General features: G+C 37.5%; 1 protein-coding gene across 1 annotated transcript in view; it reads right to left on the bottom strand.

Annotated features, from left to right (window-relative positions):
- Nucleotides 1-1,229: 1,229 nt before the first annotated feature.
- The window catches only part of BRIP1 (BRCA1 interacting helicase 1), a 126,857-nt gene continuing 110,704 nt past the window's right edge, over nt 1,230-17,382 (bottom strand). The window contains exons 18-23 of the mRNA XM_054008544.1: nt 16,904-16,986; nt 14,655-14,978; nt 12,892-13,743; nt 9,445-9,524; nt 7,473-7,548; nt 1,230-2,192 (exon numbers count right to left, since the gene is read on the bottom strand). Coding sequence (XP_053864519.1) covers nt 1,963-2,192; nt 7,473-7,548; nt 9,445-9,524; nt 12,892-13,743; nt 14,655-14,978; nt 16,904-16,986 — 1,645 coding nt within the window. The 3' untranslated portion in view covers nt 1,230-1,962. The remainder of the gene's footprint in view (nt 2,193-7,472; nt 7,549-9,444; nt 9,525-12,891; nt 13,744-14,654; nt 14,979-16,903; nt 16,987-17,382) is intronic.

The following is a 17,382-nucleotide window of genomic DNA, read 5'->3' as shown; positions in this document are numbered from 1 at the left end:
GGAGGGGAGGGGTGGTAAGGCTCTTACTGGATCGCACGGACTACGGATGCTGTGTGAATGGGTCCCATGGCCCTCTACTAAGGCCAATATGAGGAGTGAAAAAACAGGTTATGGTTGACCCCATAAGGCATTGGATACTATCAGTCCCGAGGAGGGGGTCCCTACTTGGACAGATGAGATTGGTAGTAGAAGATTCTTGATCCCCTCTGGGCTGAATGCCCTCAGGGGATGGGAAGGAAGGTTTACCAGTATGTCCAACTCTCAGAGCATGAAGAGAACAAGGGAACAGGTGTGGACAACGGACACTACTTGCTAGAATTCTCCAGTCTCGGGCATATGGGGGAGTGTGGGAACACATAAGGACCATCACTCGAAGAAGAATTAACAGACCTGTCGCTCATTTGCAGCCCAGTTGCTGGGTCAATATCCAACTGTTTGGTTACCAGATTTTGTAATGCCCTTTTGTTATAACCAACTATGTGTCCTCTGATATTTTCTAATTACTAGACCACCTTTTTCTGATTTTCACTTCCTATTTTACTCCTCCATAGACAGTCACCCTCTGAGTTAATAAAATGTTACCTTTGCCATTATACACGCCTAATCAAGCTTTTTTCTTGCAGGAAAATAAGGATCTACCACTTTGCACAATCTTTGTATATTGGGTGCTTTATTGTACTATATCAGAATATTGATGCACAGAATAAAGTAATACTTAAAGTGGTCTAGTTCAATTACAATCTTCAGAGGAGGATTACATGTTAATTATCACCTTCTTGAACAGTATGGAAAACCAAAAAAAGGAAAAGCAGTACTTTTTGCCAAGAACTTTATTACTGTACTTTCTAAATAGTTTTAGATATATTAGGAAAAATTATTTGGAAATAGGTCCACATTGGGTAAAAATACTAAAACATCAATTAATGGGTATGTTTCCAGTTAAAAAGGAAAGGGAGAGGTTAAGACCTGGAAGTAGATTAAGACTATAATGCTAGGTTATTCTGCACATTAATAAAAATACGAAATATATAAATTTAATGACAACCGATTCCACAGCTATATATTGGCTGACATTGGCTGTACAACTACACTCTCACACAAAACAACAGAAGGGTGAAACACTTGCTCTCATTTGCACACACAATCCTTCATATTTCCTAGCATAAGTTACAAAATCATCACTTTAAAAAATACACTAAAATAAAAGATTACTGTTCAAAACATCTAAACTTGGTAAATCATGAACTCATTTTATTATAACTTACAGTGATCAGCTATTTTATATTGTTGGGTAATAATTCAGATGCATAGAGTGAAACACACAGACAGAAGATATTTATACATACAGAGAACATGAAAAGGTGGAAGTTGTATACCATTTGTACACATACCAATTGTAAGAGGCCAATCAATTGAGATGAGCTATCAGTAGCAGCAGAAGAAAAAACTTTGAAGTGATAATCGAGATGACCCATAGAAGGTGTGAGGAGAACTTAACATGGGGGGAAGTTTCACAACCTCTCTAAGCAATTTATTCCAGTGCTTAACTACCCTGACAGTTAGGAAGTTTCCTAATGTCCAACCTAAACCTCCCTTGCTGAAATTTAAGCCCATTGCTTCTTTTCCTATCCTCAGAGGTTAAGAACAATAATTTTTCTCCCTCCTCCTTGTAACAACCTTTTATGACCCTTTGCTCTTCTGTTTTGTTCCCAGATCAGTCAGTGCTCCTTTTATATGAAATATTAGTAAATGCTGGATATTTTGATAATAAAATTAAAACTATAGACAGTCTATCAAATTATCTACAGACACTGAAAAAGGTCTTGATTTAAGGTGACCTAATCTCAGTTACTAAACACTCTAGTGTAAATAATTTCAAACCTATCTGGTAGAAGCATGACTTAAGTAACCTACATTTTTCCCTATTTAAAAGTATATTTTCACTCTCTTTAAAACTGGCATTTAGATATGTTCAATCGATACATACAACTCATTTGCTACCTCTGATACACAATATGAACCAATTGAACTTACCCATGACTGTGCATTGTTATTGAGATCAATAATTTCAGCTCCTATCAAAGGACACGGAGAAATAGACCGGATGACACAGTTTCTGCATTGCAAATAGCTGGTCAGAGAACATTCCTTCACATTCCAGATAGCATTTAAAGATAAACCTGTGTCCAAGTCTTCCAAAAAGAAAGAAAAAATCCTTTCATACATACATCCAGAGACATCTTAAAAGAAAGTAATATTACAAGTTTGATTTGTGAAATGTTTCACATGTGAAAAATCCAAATGGACATTCAGTTTTTAGTATGTCAATAAGTAAGAGAGAGAAAAGTAATGAAGAGGAAAACTTTGTAATATTTAATACTTTTAATAAGAGAATAATTCATTCAATTAGAATCATCTGACAAAATCATATCTAATAGACTATGCAGTCTAGTAGTAACAAGGCAGTCTATACATTAACAAAAATCTTTTTTCTTTGCTTTTGGTATATATCAGCTAAATGTGCAGTAAAAGGAAAGTTAGTTACCTGTAACTAGATCTCACCAAGTATATTGCCTCTGCAGATCCCCCAATTCAGAATACCATGGAATGACATGAAGAATTGAGGAAGAGAAGATGCATTGGTGTGGATTAAAAGGCAACAGGTCAAATTCACTGCTGGTGTAAACAGACGCATCTCAACAAAAGTCAATAGAGTTATGCTTGCTTACACCAAACAATGAATTTAGTGTGGCACTCCTTCTACAAGGGAGTAACATTCCTTTTTCCACACAGAATTGCTTCTGCATATTCCCCAGTCCTGGGAGGTTGACTAGTATTAACAGTAACTACACTCTAGAAGAGGTGTGAGGACTCCTTTGTTAAACAACTGCTTTCCTGTAAAGAATATCGGTCTTAACTGCCTAGTCAAAAGGGTAGAACTGGTGTGGCAGCTATATAGATTTCAAAAGAGAAGACATATCTCAAGATCATCATGGAAGCTAGCTTGGTTGAATGTAACAGAAGTGGCCTGCAGGACTGGATACCTGCTTGGTTAACATAGTTGAATAAAGTTTAACCAATTAAGATTATATTAAAGCAAATATTGATTCCTCATTGGACTTGTCCCCAAATGCCAAAATAACTTTATAAATCTGCAAAAAGATTTTTTATTATCCAGGTAATAATGCTGCAATATCACCGGACATCTAATTTATGTAGCTTTGCTTTCCTTGGTAAGTTACAATGCCTAGTGAAGAAGAATGAGGGGCTGATGGACTGGTTGAGATGGAATTCAGACATCATTACAAGGAGAAATTTGGGTAGATCTTATCCTTTTGGAGCACTATGAAAGGTGTATCGGCTATAAGTACTTCTATTTCACTCACTCCTGGCTCAATGCAATGGCTACTAGGTATACAGCCTGGGAGAAACAAATGTTAAAGGGTCCACTTGCCAACGACCTAAAAGGAAGAGCCCATGAGTCTCATCAGCACTTAATTCAAATTCCATGAATGTGTGGGGGGGAGGGGTCTCACGTGATAAGTCTGACATGAAGTGAGCTCTTAATGAATAAGGATTTGGCAATCAGTATGGGGTATGTATTAGCCATCAGAGAGATTTACCTTCATACTTCACTTGAGTTTGATAAACCTTCAAAGTTTCTTTAAGATGACTAAGACTTGCATCATCTGTGATGATCAACACCACATTATCATCTTCTGAAATGGCACCTAATTCACACATGCAATTGCTAAGAGATTCTGTAGCTCTTACATTTGTATTTCTGAAGAGTTTCTGGACTATTTGCAGCTCTGCATTACTGCAGAAAGCTTTTTTCAAAGTTCCTAAAATTAAAAAAGTAGAGGTTAAAGTATTCTTTTTATACACACAGTTTTGAATACAATACAGTTTGAATACACTGCAAACTTTCCACATTTACAAGATGGTAATTTAGGCCCAGATCCAACACCTCTTCAAGTCAATGAAAAGACCTCCATTGATTTAAATGGGCTTTGGACAGTGACCTTATTTTATTTTTCTAATGTATCCCAAATCTACTTATCAATGAGTGGTTTTTTTCCTAGTATAAATACTAACCTGATGAGTGAGTTTGAATCTATTTTCCATAAATTGCATTTATGTTAAATTTTCATCAAAATGTGACAGATTTTACACTTCCATCAATCAACTGACAAAAGGAGTCTAATCTAAACAGTAAAAAACCTATTGCTGCCAATAGACACATTGGTGCCCACCAATGCTAAAGCACCCCAGAGCTTCAGAATGGTTTCATTTCCTGTACCACACTTCCACTTCACTATATATCAATTGCCAAAGGCACAAGAACAGACAATTTAATGTTTAAGAAACAGATGAAAGGTCAGGAATTTATTGATGACATTAGACCATGTTGCCCTCTAAGTGTTCCACGTGCCGCAGTAGTGCCCTGGTGTTAGAGTTGACATCTCCAGCGCCCGTTAGCCATTTCTTTGGCCCTGTGATAGCCTCTCTCTCTGGCTATGGCTCAGCTCCCTTTTCCAGTTCTGTTCCCTTTCAGGGTAACAAAAGTCCAACTAAAGAATCCACGCCAACATCCAAACAAAAGATCCTTCTACTCCTCTCAGGCTGTGAAGTTCCCCGTGCTTGACCACTATTCCTGGCGCCTGCAGAGTTCCTTCTTTGCTGCTTTGGCTGAGCACTGCTTCCCAAGGCTTTTTCTCTGGATGTCCTCCTTCTTAGCAGACTGCTTCTCCTGCCTGGGAATGGTGGCAGCTTCTCACAGGCCCTATGTCAGCACCTCCCACAGGAGCCTAACCTGCTCCCTGTGGGTCTCTCCAGCCTGCCTTCACCAGCCTCTTCCCAGGGAAAAAACTCTCCTTGCTCCTCTCTCCTGGGTTTCCTTCCTCCTCTCTCTCTATGCAGTCCTCCCTGATCCTTGCACAGCTGGAGTCACTATGCTAAGCTACCAGATCAGGATCCCATGGAGGATAATAGCAACATCACAGGCAAAGCTGAGCCTGATTCACCTTAAAGAACCAGCCAGCCTGTGACAAGCCCCAAAAGTAGGTCGTTCTGAAAGTGGATGATCCTTTACTACTTTTGGCCTGCTTTTCTGTATTCATATAATAATGCTCATCTTGCTAGCCAGGTTTAACTTTGATGGATCCAGAAGCAGTGGGGACAGCCCTCACTTCCTCTACCCCTGGGTTAAGGGGGCACCTGGAGATCACCGAGTAGGAGCAGCTGGGGGAGTGCTCTATATGCTCTTCCTGGTTCCCCCTTCCCATCCCTGAAGAATAAGTGTATGGGAGAGGGTGCTGCTCCTTTCTCATTCCTCCACAGCCCCTTCCATGATGGGAGGAGGAAGGCTATCCCATCTGGTGGCCAGGAAATGGATTCTGACCTGCCTACTGCAACTGGTATTGGACAGGGGAGTTAGGAAGAGCCATGTGCCTAGCCCTCACTTGCTCTGGAGGGTGGTCTCTCCTTACTTTTATTGCCGGGAGTAGCCATTCTGAGCTCTTTTGCTTTCTGCTGCCAAGCTGCCAGTTTGGTTCCATTCAAGCCCCACTCGGAGGCTATGTCTCCACTAGGAGGGAGGGGCGTGATTCCCAGCTTGTGTAGACAGTAGCTCTCCTTGAACAATCCTGAGTATAAATAGCAGTGTAGCAGGGGAACTGGCAAGGAAGGCATGGCTTAGCCATGTTGAGTACAAACCTGCCTGAAACTGGTGAGTAAGTACGTGGCACAGTCTTGCCACTACCCGTTCTACAGTGGCTACACTACACTCAATGAAAACTAGCATGAGTATGTGTATGTGAGCAGGGAATCACACCCCTAGCTCATAGCATAGGCATAGCCATATTCTCCCCATCTAATGGATGAGATCTCTTTAGATACCAGGGTAGAGGCTCATTGCCAGACTTCGTTTGGAGATCTGGAAGGAATTTTTCCCATATTGCAAAATTGGCAAACTGCTGTGTGGATTTTTTCACCCCCATCGAGTATCTCCGAGGTCCATTATATTGCCTTTTGCGACTTCAGTGGGTTCTAGTACGGCTGGTGAGTTAGAAAGGGTCTGAGAGGAAGACCCTGTAATCCAAGGGGCTTCTTGGGCATGGGCCCAGAGTATAACATTTGCACAATGAGGGGGTATGTTTCCACATGTCATGCTGCATGTGGCTTCCCTCATCTAATTTCTCCTACCTCCTGTTTGTAGGTGGGGAGTGGATTGGGACTCTGACTGGCCAGCCAGGCTCCCTGAGTAGGCCTGAGAGTGTTAAGGGGGCGGGACATGGCCTTCATAGCTCCCCTCAGGTTTGTAGAACCCAGGGCCACTGGTGCCAAGTTGAAATCTGCATTGGAACAGCCCAAACATGTAGTTGGGAGGAATGGTCCCTGTTGGTTAAGAATTTTAATAAGGTTACAGCCTCTGCATTTAACCATACTATGGCATATGTGTCTCATTGTTTCCATGTCGTCATCAATGAATGTTGATGCTAACATCTCTAGCTATGCCACTAGTATATGTGGTCTAGTAGCATGACTCTACAATCTTAGCGAGCAAGACCATTATCATTACCATAAAGGTTTGGGAGTCCAAAAGAGGGTTAGATGTCTCACAAGAACAAATTAAATCATAGTCAAACAAAGAATTCATAATCTATGTTTGACATGACACAACAAGTGAGGGTTAAAAAACAGACAAAAGTAAGCAGTGGGACAGGAAGGAAGAAGAATGACAAGAAGATCATGTTATGCAGGAAGGCATGTATTTCCATCAAAAACATATTTTTGGTCTTTTTCAAATTATGCTGCCAAAATACCACCACATCTCATGTAGCCATAGTCATCCCACATAACGACAACACCTAACAGAGGTGGCAAATATGGCAGGGCTGGGAGGTAAAACACACCCCTGCCCCTTGATCTCTCTAATCTGGGGATGCTGCCAGAACCAACTGTCACAGACTGTGCTATCCAATTAGCTGGCATACTCCACTTAAATAGATGCTAGCTGTGCTGCAAGCCAGGTTAGTATGTTGAGGTTTAAAACACTATCAAACAGGCAGAGCAACACTGAGACTGCTTCCATTAGCCACCACTTTTATGGTAATTCACCAGCCTGTCTCTAAATTTAGGGAAAGGTCAGTGAGATAGATAATAAAAAATGCTATTTGTCAGTCAGAGACTACAGTTCCACACATTCTAAGAGGGTCTGTTGTCTGCAATGAGACTTCAGGTGAAAACGAAGAAGCTGCTTTACTGTAATAACGTCGGTAAAAAGAAATGCTGCAAATCTAAAATCGGTCTTAAAGAAATAATTAATTTACTAATTACCTTATCCTTCTGGTTAACTAAGGATTATTCTAAAACGTACGTTCAGTATTCAGAGGTGCAAGGTAAAAAAAAAATTTGTACAGCCCCCTAGCCCCAAAAGCAAAATGAAAATGAGCTGGAACAGGTCTTACCCTCTGCCCTTGGTAATATTTCAGCTTCACAGACAATACAATACAGTCCTGACCTGCAAGGTTGGCTGTGTGTTTCCTTCCACAATATAATAAGGCAATAAATAAATTAATGTATTAAACATTTAATGTCTAAATATGTAGGTCATAATTATTTAAAAATAAAAACCATTACTATCAAGTAATATACTAATGAAAATTATTGCTTCAATATAAATAAATAATATTAGAAGCACAGATCCATTTGAATCAATATTTAATTGCTTTAAAATTTACATTAATTGGTAAAATATGTATCATATGAAATAATAAAAATGACGACTAATTAATATATATTATATATGAGATATTTTATAATACTGTAGTCTCCAAAAAAGGGGTTGAGCAGCAGACCAAATAAGATAAAACAATAGACTTGGCATCATAGACTCCAAACAAAACTTTGAGTGCCAAATTTTAAAATGTATTATTCAAAGAAATTAACAAATTTTGTATTTTAGATGTTTCTCTCTAAATTACAGTGAAATGTAAAGCATCAATGTAGTTTTCTTGTATATTGGAGTTTTATTTTATATTTTAATCTGAATAGCTCAATATATTTGAAAAGGTTATTATTTCCTGAATTAGAGCACACCATAAAGTATGGTTTTGTAAAGCATTTAGGACCCAATCCTGCACCTCTTACTTATAAAGGTAGCGCCACAGACTTGATCACCTATATTCATGTGATAAGGGCTGCAGCCTGCAGCCCTGGAATTTAAAAAAAAAAAAAAAAGTAATGGAGAACTTATAGAACATCAGTAGAATGAGAGCACATGTTAATTTTATGGCACAAAATTACAATCAATGCTCTTCAAATAGTACTTTAAAAGATTAATTTACCAGTCATGAGTAAACAGTTCATTTTAACAAATAGCAGACTACAACTTATGAAGAAAATATAACTAAAACAGTACATTTTTAAAGGTAGGATTGCATGTTGTACTAGACCAGACCAGAGGGTTACTCCACATCATGTTGCTCCTTTATTGGCTTCTGGAATGTGAGATACAGTGTCTGTATTTTATAATCTATGGTATTAACAAAACTGCTAGTTGATAATATATTTAAATAACATCATTTGTTCCAGAAGAACCCAGAGGTACTTTACAAATTACTGATATTTAGAGTTTACATGAGTTCCATCAGCTGAGAAGCTGCCAGGACATTTGGACTATATACCCTCTCTCAAGAAAATGGCCAGTGAAATTTAATGACCACAAGCACCTAGTGACTTAGTTTTAAGTCTCAGACTAAAAAGGACTTTACAGTGTCAAAATGTTCCCTTGCACCATGCGGGTGGTGTACTAGTTTAATACTATATAAGGGAAGAGAATAGTCTGCTTAATCACCAATACTACATCTTGTAGGAGACGGGGTTTCCTTGGAGGTTTTCAACCCAAGTACTGACCATTCTCAATTTACAGAATCACAAGATTACAGAGGCAATCTGGTTACAGGCTACAAAATGCTTAGTCTGGAATTTTTCAAAGGCTCCTAAGGCAGTTAGGTGCTGAACTCCCATTAAGCTTCAAAGGAATTAGGATCTTAGGCTCTTTTGAAAAACCCTGCCTTAAAAATTACACACTAATCAAAAATAGTAAAGAGTGCTTATGTAGAAAGGAGACATCTATTACAAACTATGGTCTTGATTCTGCAAAGTGCTGAATATCCTCAAGAACCACTGATGCTAATAAGGCGTTCAGCGCTCATTGCTACAAATTTTTTAATCCGGAAATAAAAGTGTCTCTACATTACTTACTGAAGATTTAAATTACAATAATTATATTAATCAACTAATAAACCATACAGAACCATGCACATTGTACATTATTTCACCTCACAGGAAAAAGGTAATATATATATTTTTCTTATATGTTAACAGTTGCCACTACCATATTCAATAACGTCATTCAATCTACTCTTTATATTGTACCTTTCTTTCACAGATGAAGCCATTTCCCCTACTAGCAGCATTCTTGGTTCTTCGTTTGCATGCTCTTTGCACATTCAGTCCTTTAATAAATTTGGGATTCGATTATTATTTTATGCACAAAAGAAATTAATATTAATTATTGTTTTAGAATAATAGGATTCTTTCTATAATTTAGATTTCACTGACTTGAGAAGTCCAAACACAGTTTTAGGTTAGTTTTAGTTTATGACAAAAAAAATTTACGTGCAAAGTAGACAGCTAAGTAACCAATTTACTTTTGTTGTTTTGAGTCACCACAAATCTCTGATCAATTTAAAAATAAAATGCTTTTCAACCATTGATGTATATATACGAGAACAAGAAGCTTGTGTGTGAGCGCAAGCATGTAGGGCTGAATTTATAGTTTTTGCATTTAAAAAAAGGCAGCAATACTATCTGGTCTATGATCCCATCAGTTCTCCCAAGCAACTGCGTAACAGTCAGGATTTAAGATGCGTCTGGTGAATATTTGAATGGGAAACTCCAAAGAAAACCCAGTATCTAATGGTGATGTTACTTCAATAGGTGGCACTTGTCCTAAGTCAATGTTATTATATATTATGATATTATATATTGATATAGCAACTGCAAATTAACACAGTGCTTGAACATAGATAAGACCAGTTTCATGTGTCAAAGTTTATAATCAAAACAAGATAAGACAAGACATACACAAGACAAGACAAAAATTCAGGAGAGGAAGGGTCCAGAGGCTCCTTATGATAAGAAAAGAGAGGAGAGATTTCCTATGAAAGACTTGAAAGAGGATAGAGAGGGTACTTGTGATTCAAGGCACAAAGCCAAAAGTGCTAGAAGATTTTTATTATACATTTAGATTTAAACACAAAAATATAAAAAGGCATTTTCCATGTGACCTTCTGGAGAAGATTACATGAGGCCTTTAAGAGTAGCAATTCAAAACCCCACAAGGAGCAGAAGCCTGGCAAACAATGGAGAACTAGGCATTTTGGATGAACCATAAAACTAAGAGTAGCATTTAGATCAAGAATGGTAACTACTGCAGTAGGCCCGAACAAGAAGTCCCCACCGCACACACCAACCGTTAGGTTTCTTGCAAGAGTTATGAAAAGAAGCTCAGTCACCAGTATATAAATCTAACATAAGGGTTCCAATGTTAGCTGCTGGCATGAAGAGAGGGAGAAAGAAAATCACTAGCCATTTGATCCACCAACCCCACAACAAAAGTTACTACTGACTGAAGATGGGTAGAGCCCTGTGCGGATACAAATTTATACCCACAGACGCAGATATCCACGGATATAAATCGGTATTCGCGGAACCACATGGTTCTCCTGGGAACCGCAGCGATGAAAGGAGCAGACCGTGGGACCGCCACACAAAGGAGCCAGTGCCCTGCACTGGCAGCTCGTCTGGCACAGCTGTACCACCCGCAGCCCTGCCCCCGTCCCTTCCACATCTCCAGTCTGGGGGCATGTGTGCCACTTGCACACACTAGTGTGACCAGGGACAACTGCTGGTGAGCCTGGTGCCTGCCCCAGGAGGCGGGGCTGGGGCGGTACAGCCGTGCCAGAGGAGCTGCCGGCGCGCACTGGCTCCTGGGAGTGGCTGCCCCACGCTCTGCTCGTTTTGCGCTGCAGTTCCCGGGAGAGCCCTGTGGTTCTGCGGATACCGATTTATATCCATGGATATCAATTTGTATCCACCCAGGGCTCTAAAGATGAGCTCAATAAAGTAAATATAATACTAATCTGCAGCATTAGGATTTTGTGGAGCAACTATGAGTCAGACTAAATTTGAGTATAGCGACTGTTCTTATGTGAAAGGAGACTATTTTTACTTTATGTAATTTTTTTTCTTTATCTGCTGCAATAGAGGAAACAAGAATTTGGGCCAAAGGTCATGTAATCAATTAGTGATAAATAATCTAATGCAGTATATGCAAAAGAGATTTAATATTCTACCCATCTTTTACCATACTTGCACACATAAGTTTTCATCTTCTTAAAGCAATATTTAATATAGAAAGAAAAAAAGCTGTTTAATTCACAATACTTGATGCAAGAAAACGTACAGTTTTGAACAAGGGGATATCATAGCATTATTTAGTCTGATTATTAAAGAAAACATCACATGTGCAATTCCAACTCAACTCCTGTGCCAAATATATAAATGTCCACATAAATATTTTACATTGTCCCAGGAGTTGACCCCCCACCCAAAATGTACTTCATTAATATAACAATAGAAACAAAAACTAGTTTTTCTCAACCGTGTGTATCATAATGTTTCATCACAGCAAAATCCTTCCTTCCGCATTAATTTTCAATGTCAAATAGTTAATTCACCATGTTAACCTGGGATAAACGTGAAGCCCTGGAAATAATTATTCCAAATTTTGTGTTCTTTAAATGTCTAATAGAAGTTATTGCTTTATTTTGTAACATGAACTCTCTTTGCTCTGGTTTTCTGTAATAATGGCAGTAGGACCAAAATTTAGTACAATATAATCAACAAAAATGTTTGAAATATTTCAAAATAAAATATACACAGAAAAGTTTCAAAGTTCATGTGATATTTTACTTGGTCAAATACAGCATAAGAAGTGCATTTATAAGGTAGAAAAAAGTGCACTCTTGTTTGGCTGTCATTACATCTCAGAACCTGACCATAAATAAAAAAGATCATCAAAGCAGCAAATTTTGAAGAGATGTCAGTGATATTAGCTTATCTCAACTTTCTATTTACACATGAAACAAAGGAAGAATACATAATAATGTTATTAGTACCATTAACCTTCAAGCAGTCTGCTCAATACTACTCATCTGCTGATGTGTTCTTTTTGTGAAGAAAGACTTGAAGGAATGGAAAATGGCTCCCCTAATTTGGGAATCTAGGGTTGCTCTCGTAAATTACCTGGTGCTCGAGGAATGTGCATATTCTGCATATTAATTTTTTTAAATCTAAGATAAATGCACAGAATTATATCTGCTTGAAGTTTTATCTTCCTTGGGGGCTAAACAGCAATTGCTTGCTAGTGTTCAACACCAGATGAATTCAATCGACAACTGATCAACTTTGTCCTCACCCTATAGTTTCAGGTACAGTACACTATTGGGTTTACAATTTATGATTCCCTGGGTCTTGTTTGGCTCTTCGGCCATACATTGTGAAGAAGAATCTTAATGAAGTCTGAAGAAAACAGCAGAGCAGTATTATTTGCATATGCAAAATAAAAAAATAAAAAAAATCAAATCAGATAGAGATAATATGGAAGTACAATTCCACCATTTCTCTACTAGTGAGGCTACATAGTCAATAAAAAAGCCTACCAGAAATAGAAGTGATTCATAATGAAGTTCATTTCTAAATTTCCTGTAAAACATGGTAGCTATGGACTAGTACTGCTCAATGAGAAGGAAGACACACCTTTGTTTCGTGATCTGGAAAGTTTACTTTTCTTTTTTCTGGTGTCCATTTCCTGATATTTTTTCTGTTCTACTTCTCCTACTCTAGTAATACTTTCAGCATCACTAACTGTATTATCCTTAATCTTGTCATTTTGCATTATTATAGCTAATTCTGTGTTCATGTTATCATTACTTTTTATTTCTCCAATTGAGCTTACTACTTTTGAAGTACTGATTTCAAAAAGATCTTCAGCTACAATGCAAGCTCCATGTTCATTCTGATTCACAGTATTATTACACGTTTGAATTAATGGTTCAATTTGCTGTTCCTCTGGTTCTATATCATCATAAAGTTCAGGTGTAAAATAGATACTGTCATCCTCAGCTTCTGCTTCTATGGATACATTTAACATTGAAAGTTCAATTTTTCCTCTTACTGGAGATAACTCGATGCATTGATCTATGACTCTATTAGTGCAGAGGTGCTGCTCAGCAGGATGTTCTTCAGCAGTTGCAGCTTCACATATTGAGGAACTAGTTGTTTCCAGTTGTAATGCTGGTCCACTTGGTGTATGTTCTGTAAGCAATGACAACTGGCACTGGCGTTCATTAACAACAGGCTGACTAGATTCAATAGTTCTCCTTTTTTGTTTGCACATAGCTTTGGAGATGCATTGCTTTTCATTCACAGGCAGAGGTGTTGAAGTCAGTGGCTTATTGCTGAAGTATTGTTTCATAAGGTCAGCATTAGTCCAACTATTCCTTTTCTCTCTTTCTTTTTTGATGGCAGGACTTTTTGGTTTGGAATCTATATGTTTTTCTCTCCGCACTGTTTGGTGAGAATGATTTTCTACACCAAAATTCTGACCGTCTGTGGAAAATCACAAAATACAATAGTAATTGATTTCGTTTTTGCCCTTATTTTACAATAAACTTTTTGCACAGAATTTTATTAAGTTTACAGAATTATTGTTATTATGTGAAATGAAATCCAGTATAAAGGGTCAGATCATCAAATAATTATGCATTGACTTAACTGGGACAACTCACATGCCTAAAGTTAAAGTGTGTGTTGGGCTTGTAGGATAAGAGTCACAGTCAGTATTTTTCACTTTAGATTACTATGTTCTCTATTTGCAAATTCTCTTATTTGTCATAAATGGTTAGGACTACAGATGAGCTTGAGCCACTAAATTCAGATTTTACATCAATGTAATCAACAAAATGTTGATGTAATTTGCATGCAGAATATTAATTTAGCCAAGCTATTAGAGGTAGGAAGTACATGTGAAGTACAATTCTCTAAACTTTGGAAACAATCCGGAGCCAAGATTGTAGCTCAGACTCAACTCCAAGTAAGATGCGAGTAAGTAAAATTAAAACAATGACTCCATATGTGAATTCAACTTTTTTTTGCTACAATGTCGACATTGGTAGATGTAAACGTACTGTAAATTATCTTCAGATTATCTTCATATTTTTTCAGTACAGAACCAAGATAATGTCAGAGTTAAACATTTTTAAAATTACACCACAAACTTATCAAAGTTGTTAGTTTTAAGACAACCAGATGGGATGACAACTAATCGTTTAATCTCCTGAGCTAAGCTTATATATATTTGTGAGAAGTGGCCATTTTACAGCACAGCACTTCATAATTTTTTTTTTTTTAACGTGTGTCTCTTTCAAAAAAAAAAAAAAAAAAGCACAATTTTATAGCCTACAGAAAAATATCAGTTCTGAGAACTGTTAATGAAGTTTTAACATGGGAAATAAGCATACTTTTCTTTGTTGCCATGCTGTTACTTGATTGACTGGATGCTGAAGGATTAACTGTGTTGATTGCCGTAGGCGAATGAGCTTCCAGGACCAAATTCTGCACCTTACTTTCAACAGGAACATCTGGTGACAGATGAATAGATGCCTCCCATAACGAAGTTGGTGACAGATCTTTTGAACTTGAATGTATGAGCAGAGATTCACTATTACACTGGGTTGAAGAACCAGCACCCTCTTGATTTTTTTTAGCAAATGCATCCAACGACTCAAGTGCAGTACTAAAGTTCTCATGGTGCTGGATTTGTTGACGAACCCATTTGGATAATCCTAATGGAAAAAAAAATTGGTACACTACAACCAAACTTACTTTATCTAGATTATATACAGTAGCTATTTCAAGTTACTAAATTGGGCCCTGGTCCTGCAAATACTTACACATGTTTAGCTTCGCTCATGGGAATAGTCAGATTGACTTCAGTGGAACTACTCCTGTGAGTAAAGTTAAAAAAAAAAAAAAAAAAAATAATGGAGATATCCCATCTCCTAGAACTGGAAGGGACCTTGAAAGGTCATCAAGTCCAGCCCCCTGCCTTCACTAGCAGGACCAAGTACTGATTTTGCCCCAGATTCCCAAGTGGCCCCCTCAAGGATTGAACTCACAACCCTGGGTTTAGCAGGCCAATGCTCAAACCACTGAGCTATCCCTCCCCCCCATGAGATTGTTTATAGGATTGAAGTCTTGATTTTTTTATAGTTTTCTATTAACATTTTTCAAAAACTAGAGTACAGATGATGTTATCATTTGGTTTAAAAAATTCTCTACCCCATCTTCTCATTTTTCACCTACCCTTCTCTTAAAATAAATTTAAACTGATATCTACTGTTAAGGACAGCAGCAACGCTGAAGCCTTCCAAAATGTTACTACTGTTGTCCTTTGATATCCGTGTAATGTTTCTCTTGCTTTCCTTCCTGTGCTATTAATTTAAATATCATGAATGATTACAAGAGGAATTTATGTATAGACTATATATTTATTACAGCTGTTTCACTGCATGACAAAAATCTAGCAGTATTTAAATAGTTTGCAGGTTTTGCAGATTAAAAACAGTGTCAGATTTTTTTGAAAGAATCACAATCATTTAATACTTCCAAAAATATCATACAAGATGCTCACATGAACCAATATTAATTTTTATAATTATTGTATATCACAAATCTTAAACAAACAAATGTTTTGATGAATCAGGAAAACTGAAGATTGAGAAAATTAATTTTCATAAACATTAAAAATACACCTTTTAATCCCTTAAAAATACTCTATATTAGAAAAGGTTTTTTAATTGGCTTTTATTCTTTGAAAAAAAATTACGCTTACCAAATTCACAAACTCTTAGTGTGAGTGTGTAAATTACAATACTCTGCTTTCTCCCTTTTGTTTCCTCTCTTCAGTTATCTAAGCATTTGCCTAATACAAAACAACATGTCAGAAAACTGCTTATATGGCAGAATCTGAGCTCCACCTGCTGACTGGACATGAAAATTATCTCCTTTACATTATCCTTTTACTGTGGTTGTTTATAAATGGAGAAGGGGCAATGAAGCTATGCAATCTATTCCTAAGAAATTTCTCCTTGACTAGTGTCATGTAAGCCTTATTTTTGTTTTAGCTGCATTAATTTTACTAAACATGAAGAAACTGAATTGATCATGACAGCACAAACAAATGTTCAACGATGCTATGAAAGGAATGGCGGTGCCTCTACCTGTTCATGTCTACAAACCAGATGGTTAAACCTCTAACTGCTAACATTAGCCCCTGCAGTTCACTATGGGTGCAAAACTACTCATACAAATGAATGAAAGTCGATACCTTTATTTTTATATTTACCATGGATAATAGTTCTTAAATATGTTATAAATTTCATTTTGGAATATGTCAGTTAAATTCGGTAAATTGAAGTTTCCTCAACAAATCTTACTACCAGCATGTTCTGAATGGGAATTAAATTAAAATAACAGAATGACTAATTTGTGTGTTTCATTGCATTTTAAGCCTGACACCCAGAAGCAGTGTTTTACAGTTGTTCAGAATTCTAGCTGCACAACCACAGAACCGAGTTTAATGGATATATTTTGTTATAGCCTCCCCCCACATAACAGATTTCTTTGGGAAATCACCTCTTGAAGCCTAGATTTCCCAACTCAACATCCTAATACTAGGATCTTTCCCAGGAGAATCTGAATATCTTACCAGTTATGTATTTATTAGGGTTACTCCTGAAGCGATCATCAACTAACACAAGAGCACCCCAATCCTTTTTGTGACGAATACACCTACAGGAGAACAATGAAAAAGAATTATAATTAAATAAAATAGCATCTAAAACTGGAAACTATTTCTCTTTTGCATACAGTTGGAAGCACAAAAGATGCAAAGATGTGTCAGATGTGCTTTCCTGAGCTCCAACAAAAGGGATATCTGTCAGAGAAGGAATGTAAAAACTACACCTCTACCTCGATATAACGCTGTCCTCGGGAGCCAAAAAAATCTGTGTTATAGGTGAAACCGCATTATATCGAACTTGATTTGATCCACCGGAGCACGCAGCCCCGCCCCTCTGGAGCGCTGCTTTACCACGTTATATCCAAATTGGTGTTATATCGGGTGGCGTTATATCGGGGTAGAGGTGTATATCAGAAGATAGTTAAGCATAGAAACTGCTTTTTCAC

The sequence above is a fragment of the Malaclemys terrapin genome, chromosome 18 (genome assembly GCF_027887155.1).
Source record: "Malaclemys terrapin pileata isolate rMalTer1 chromosome 18, rMalTer1.hap1, whole genome shotgun sequence".
Classification (NCBI taxonomy): domain Eukaryota; kingdom Metazoa; phylum Chordata; order Testudines; family Emydidae; genus Malaclemys; species Malaclemys terrapin.
This window is presented reverse-complemented; position numbering and strand designations above follow the sequence as displayed.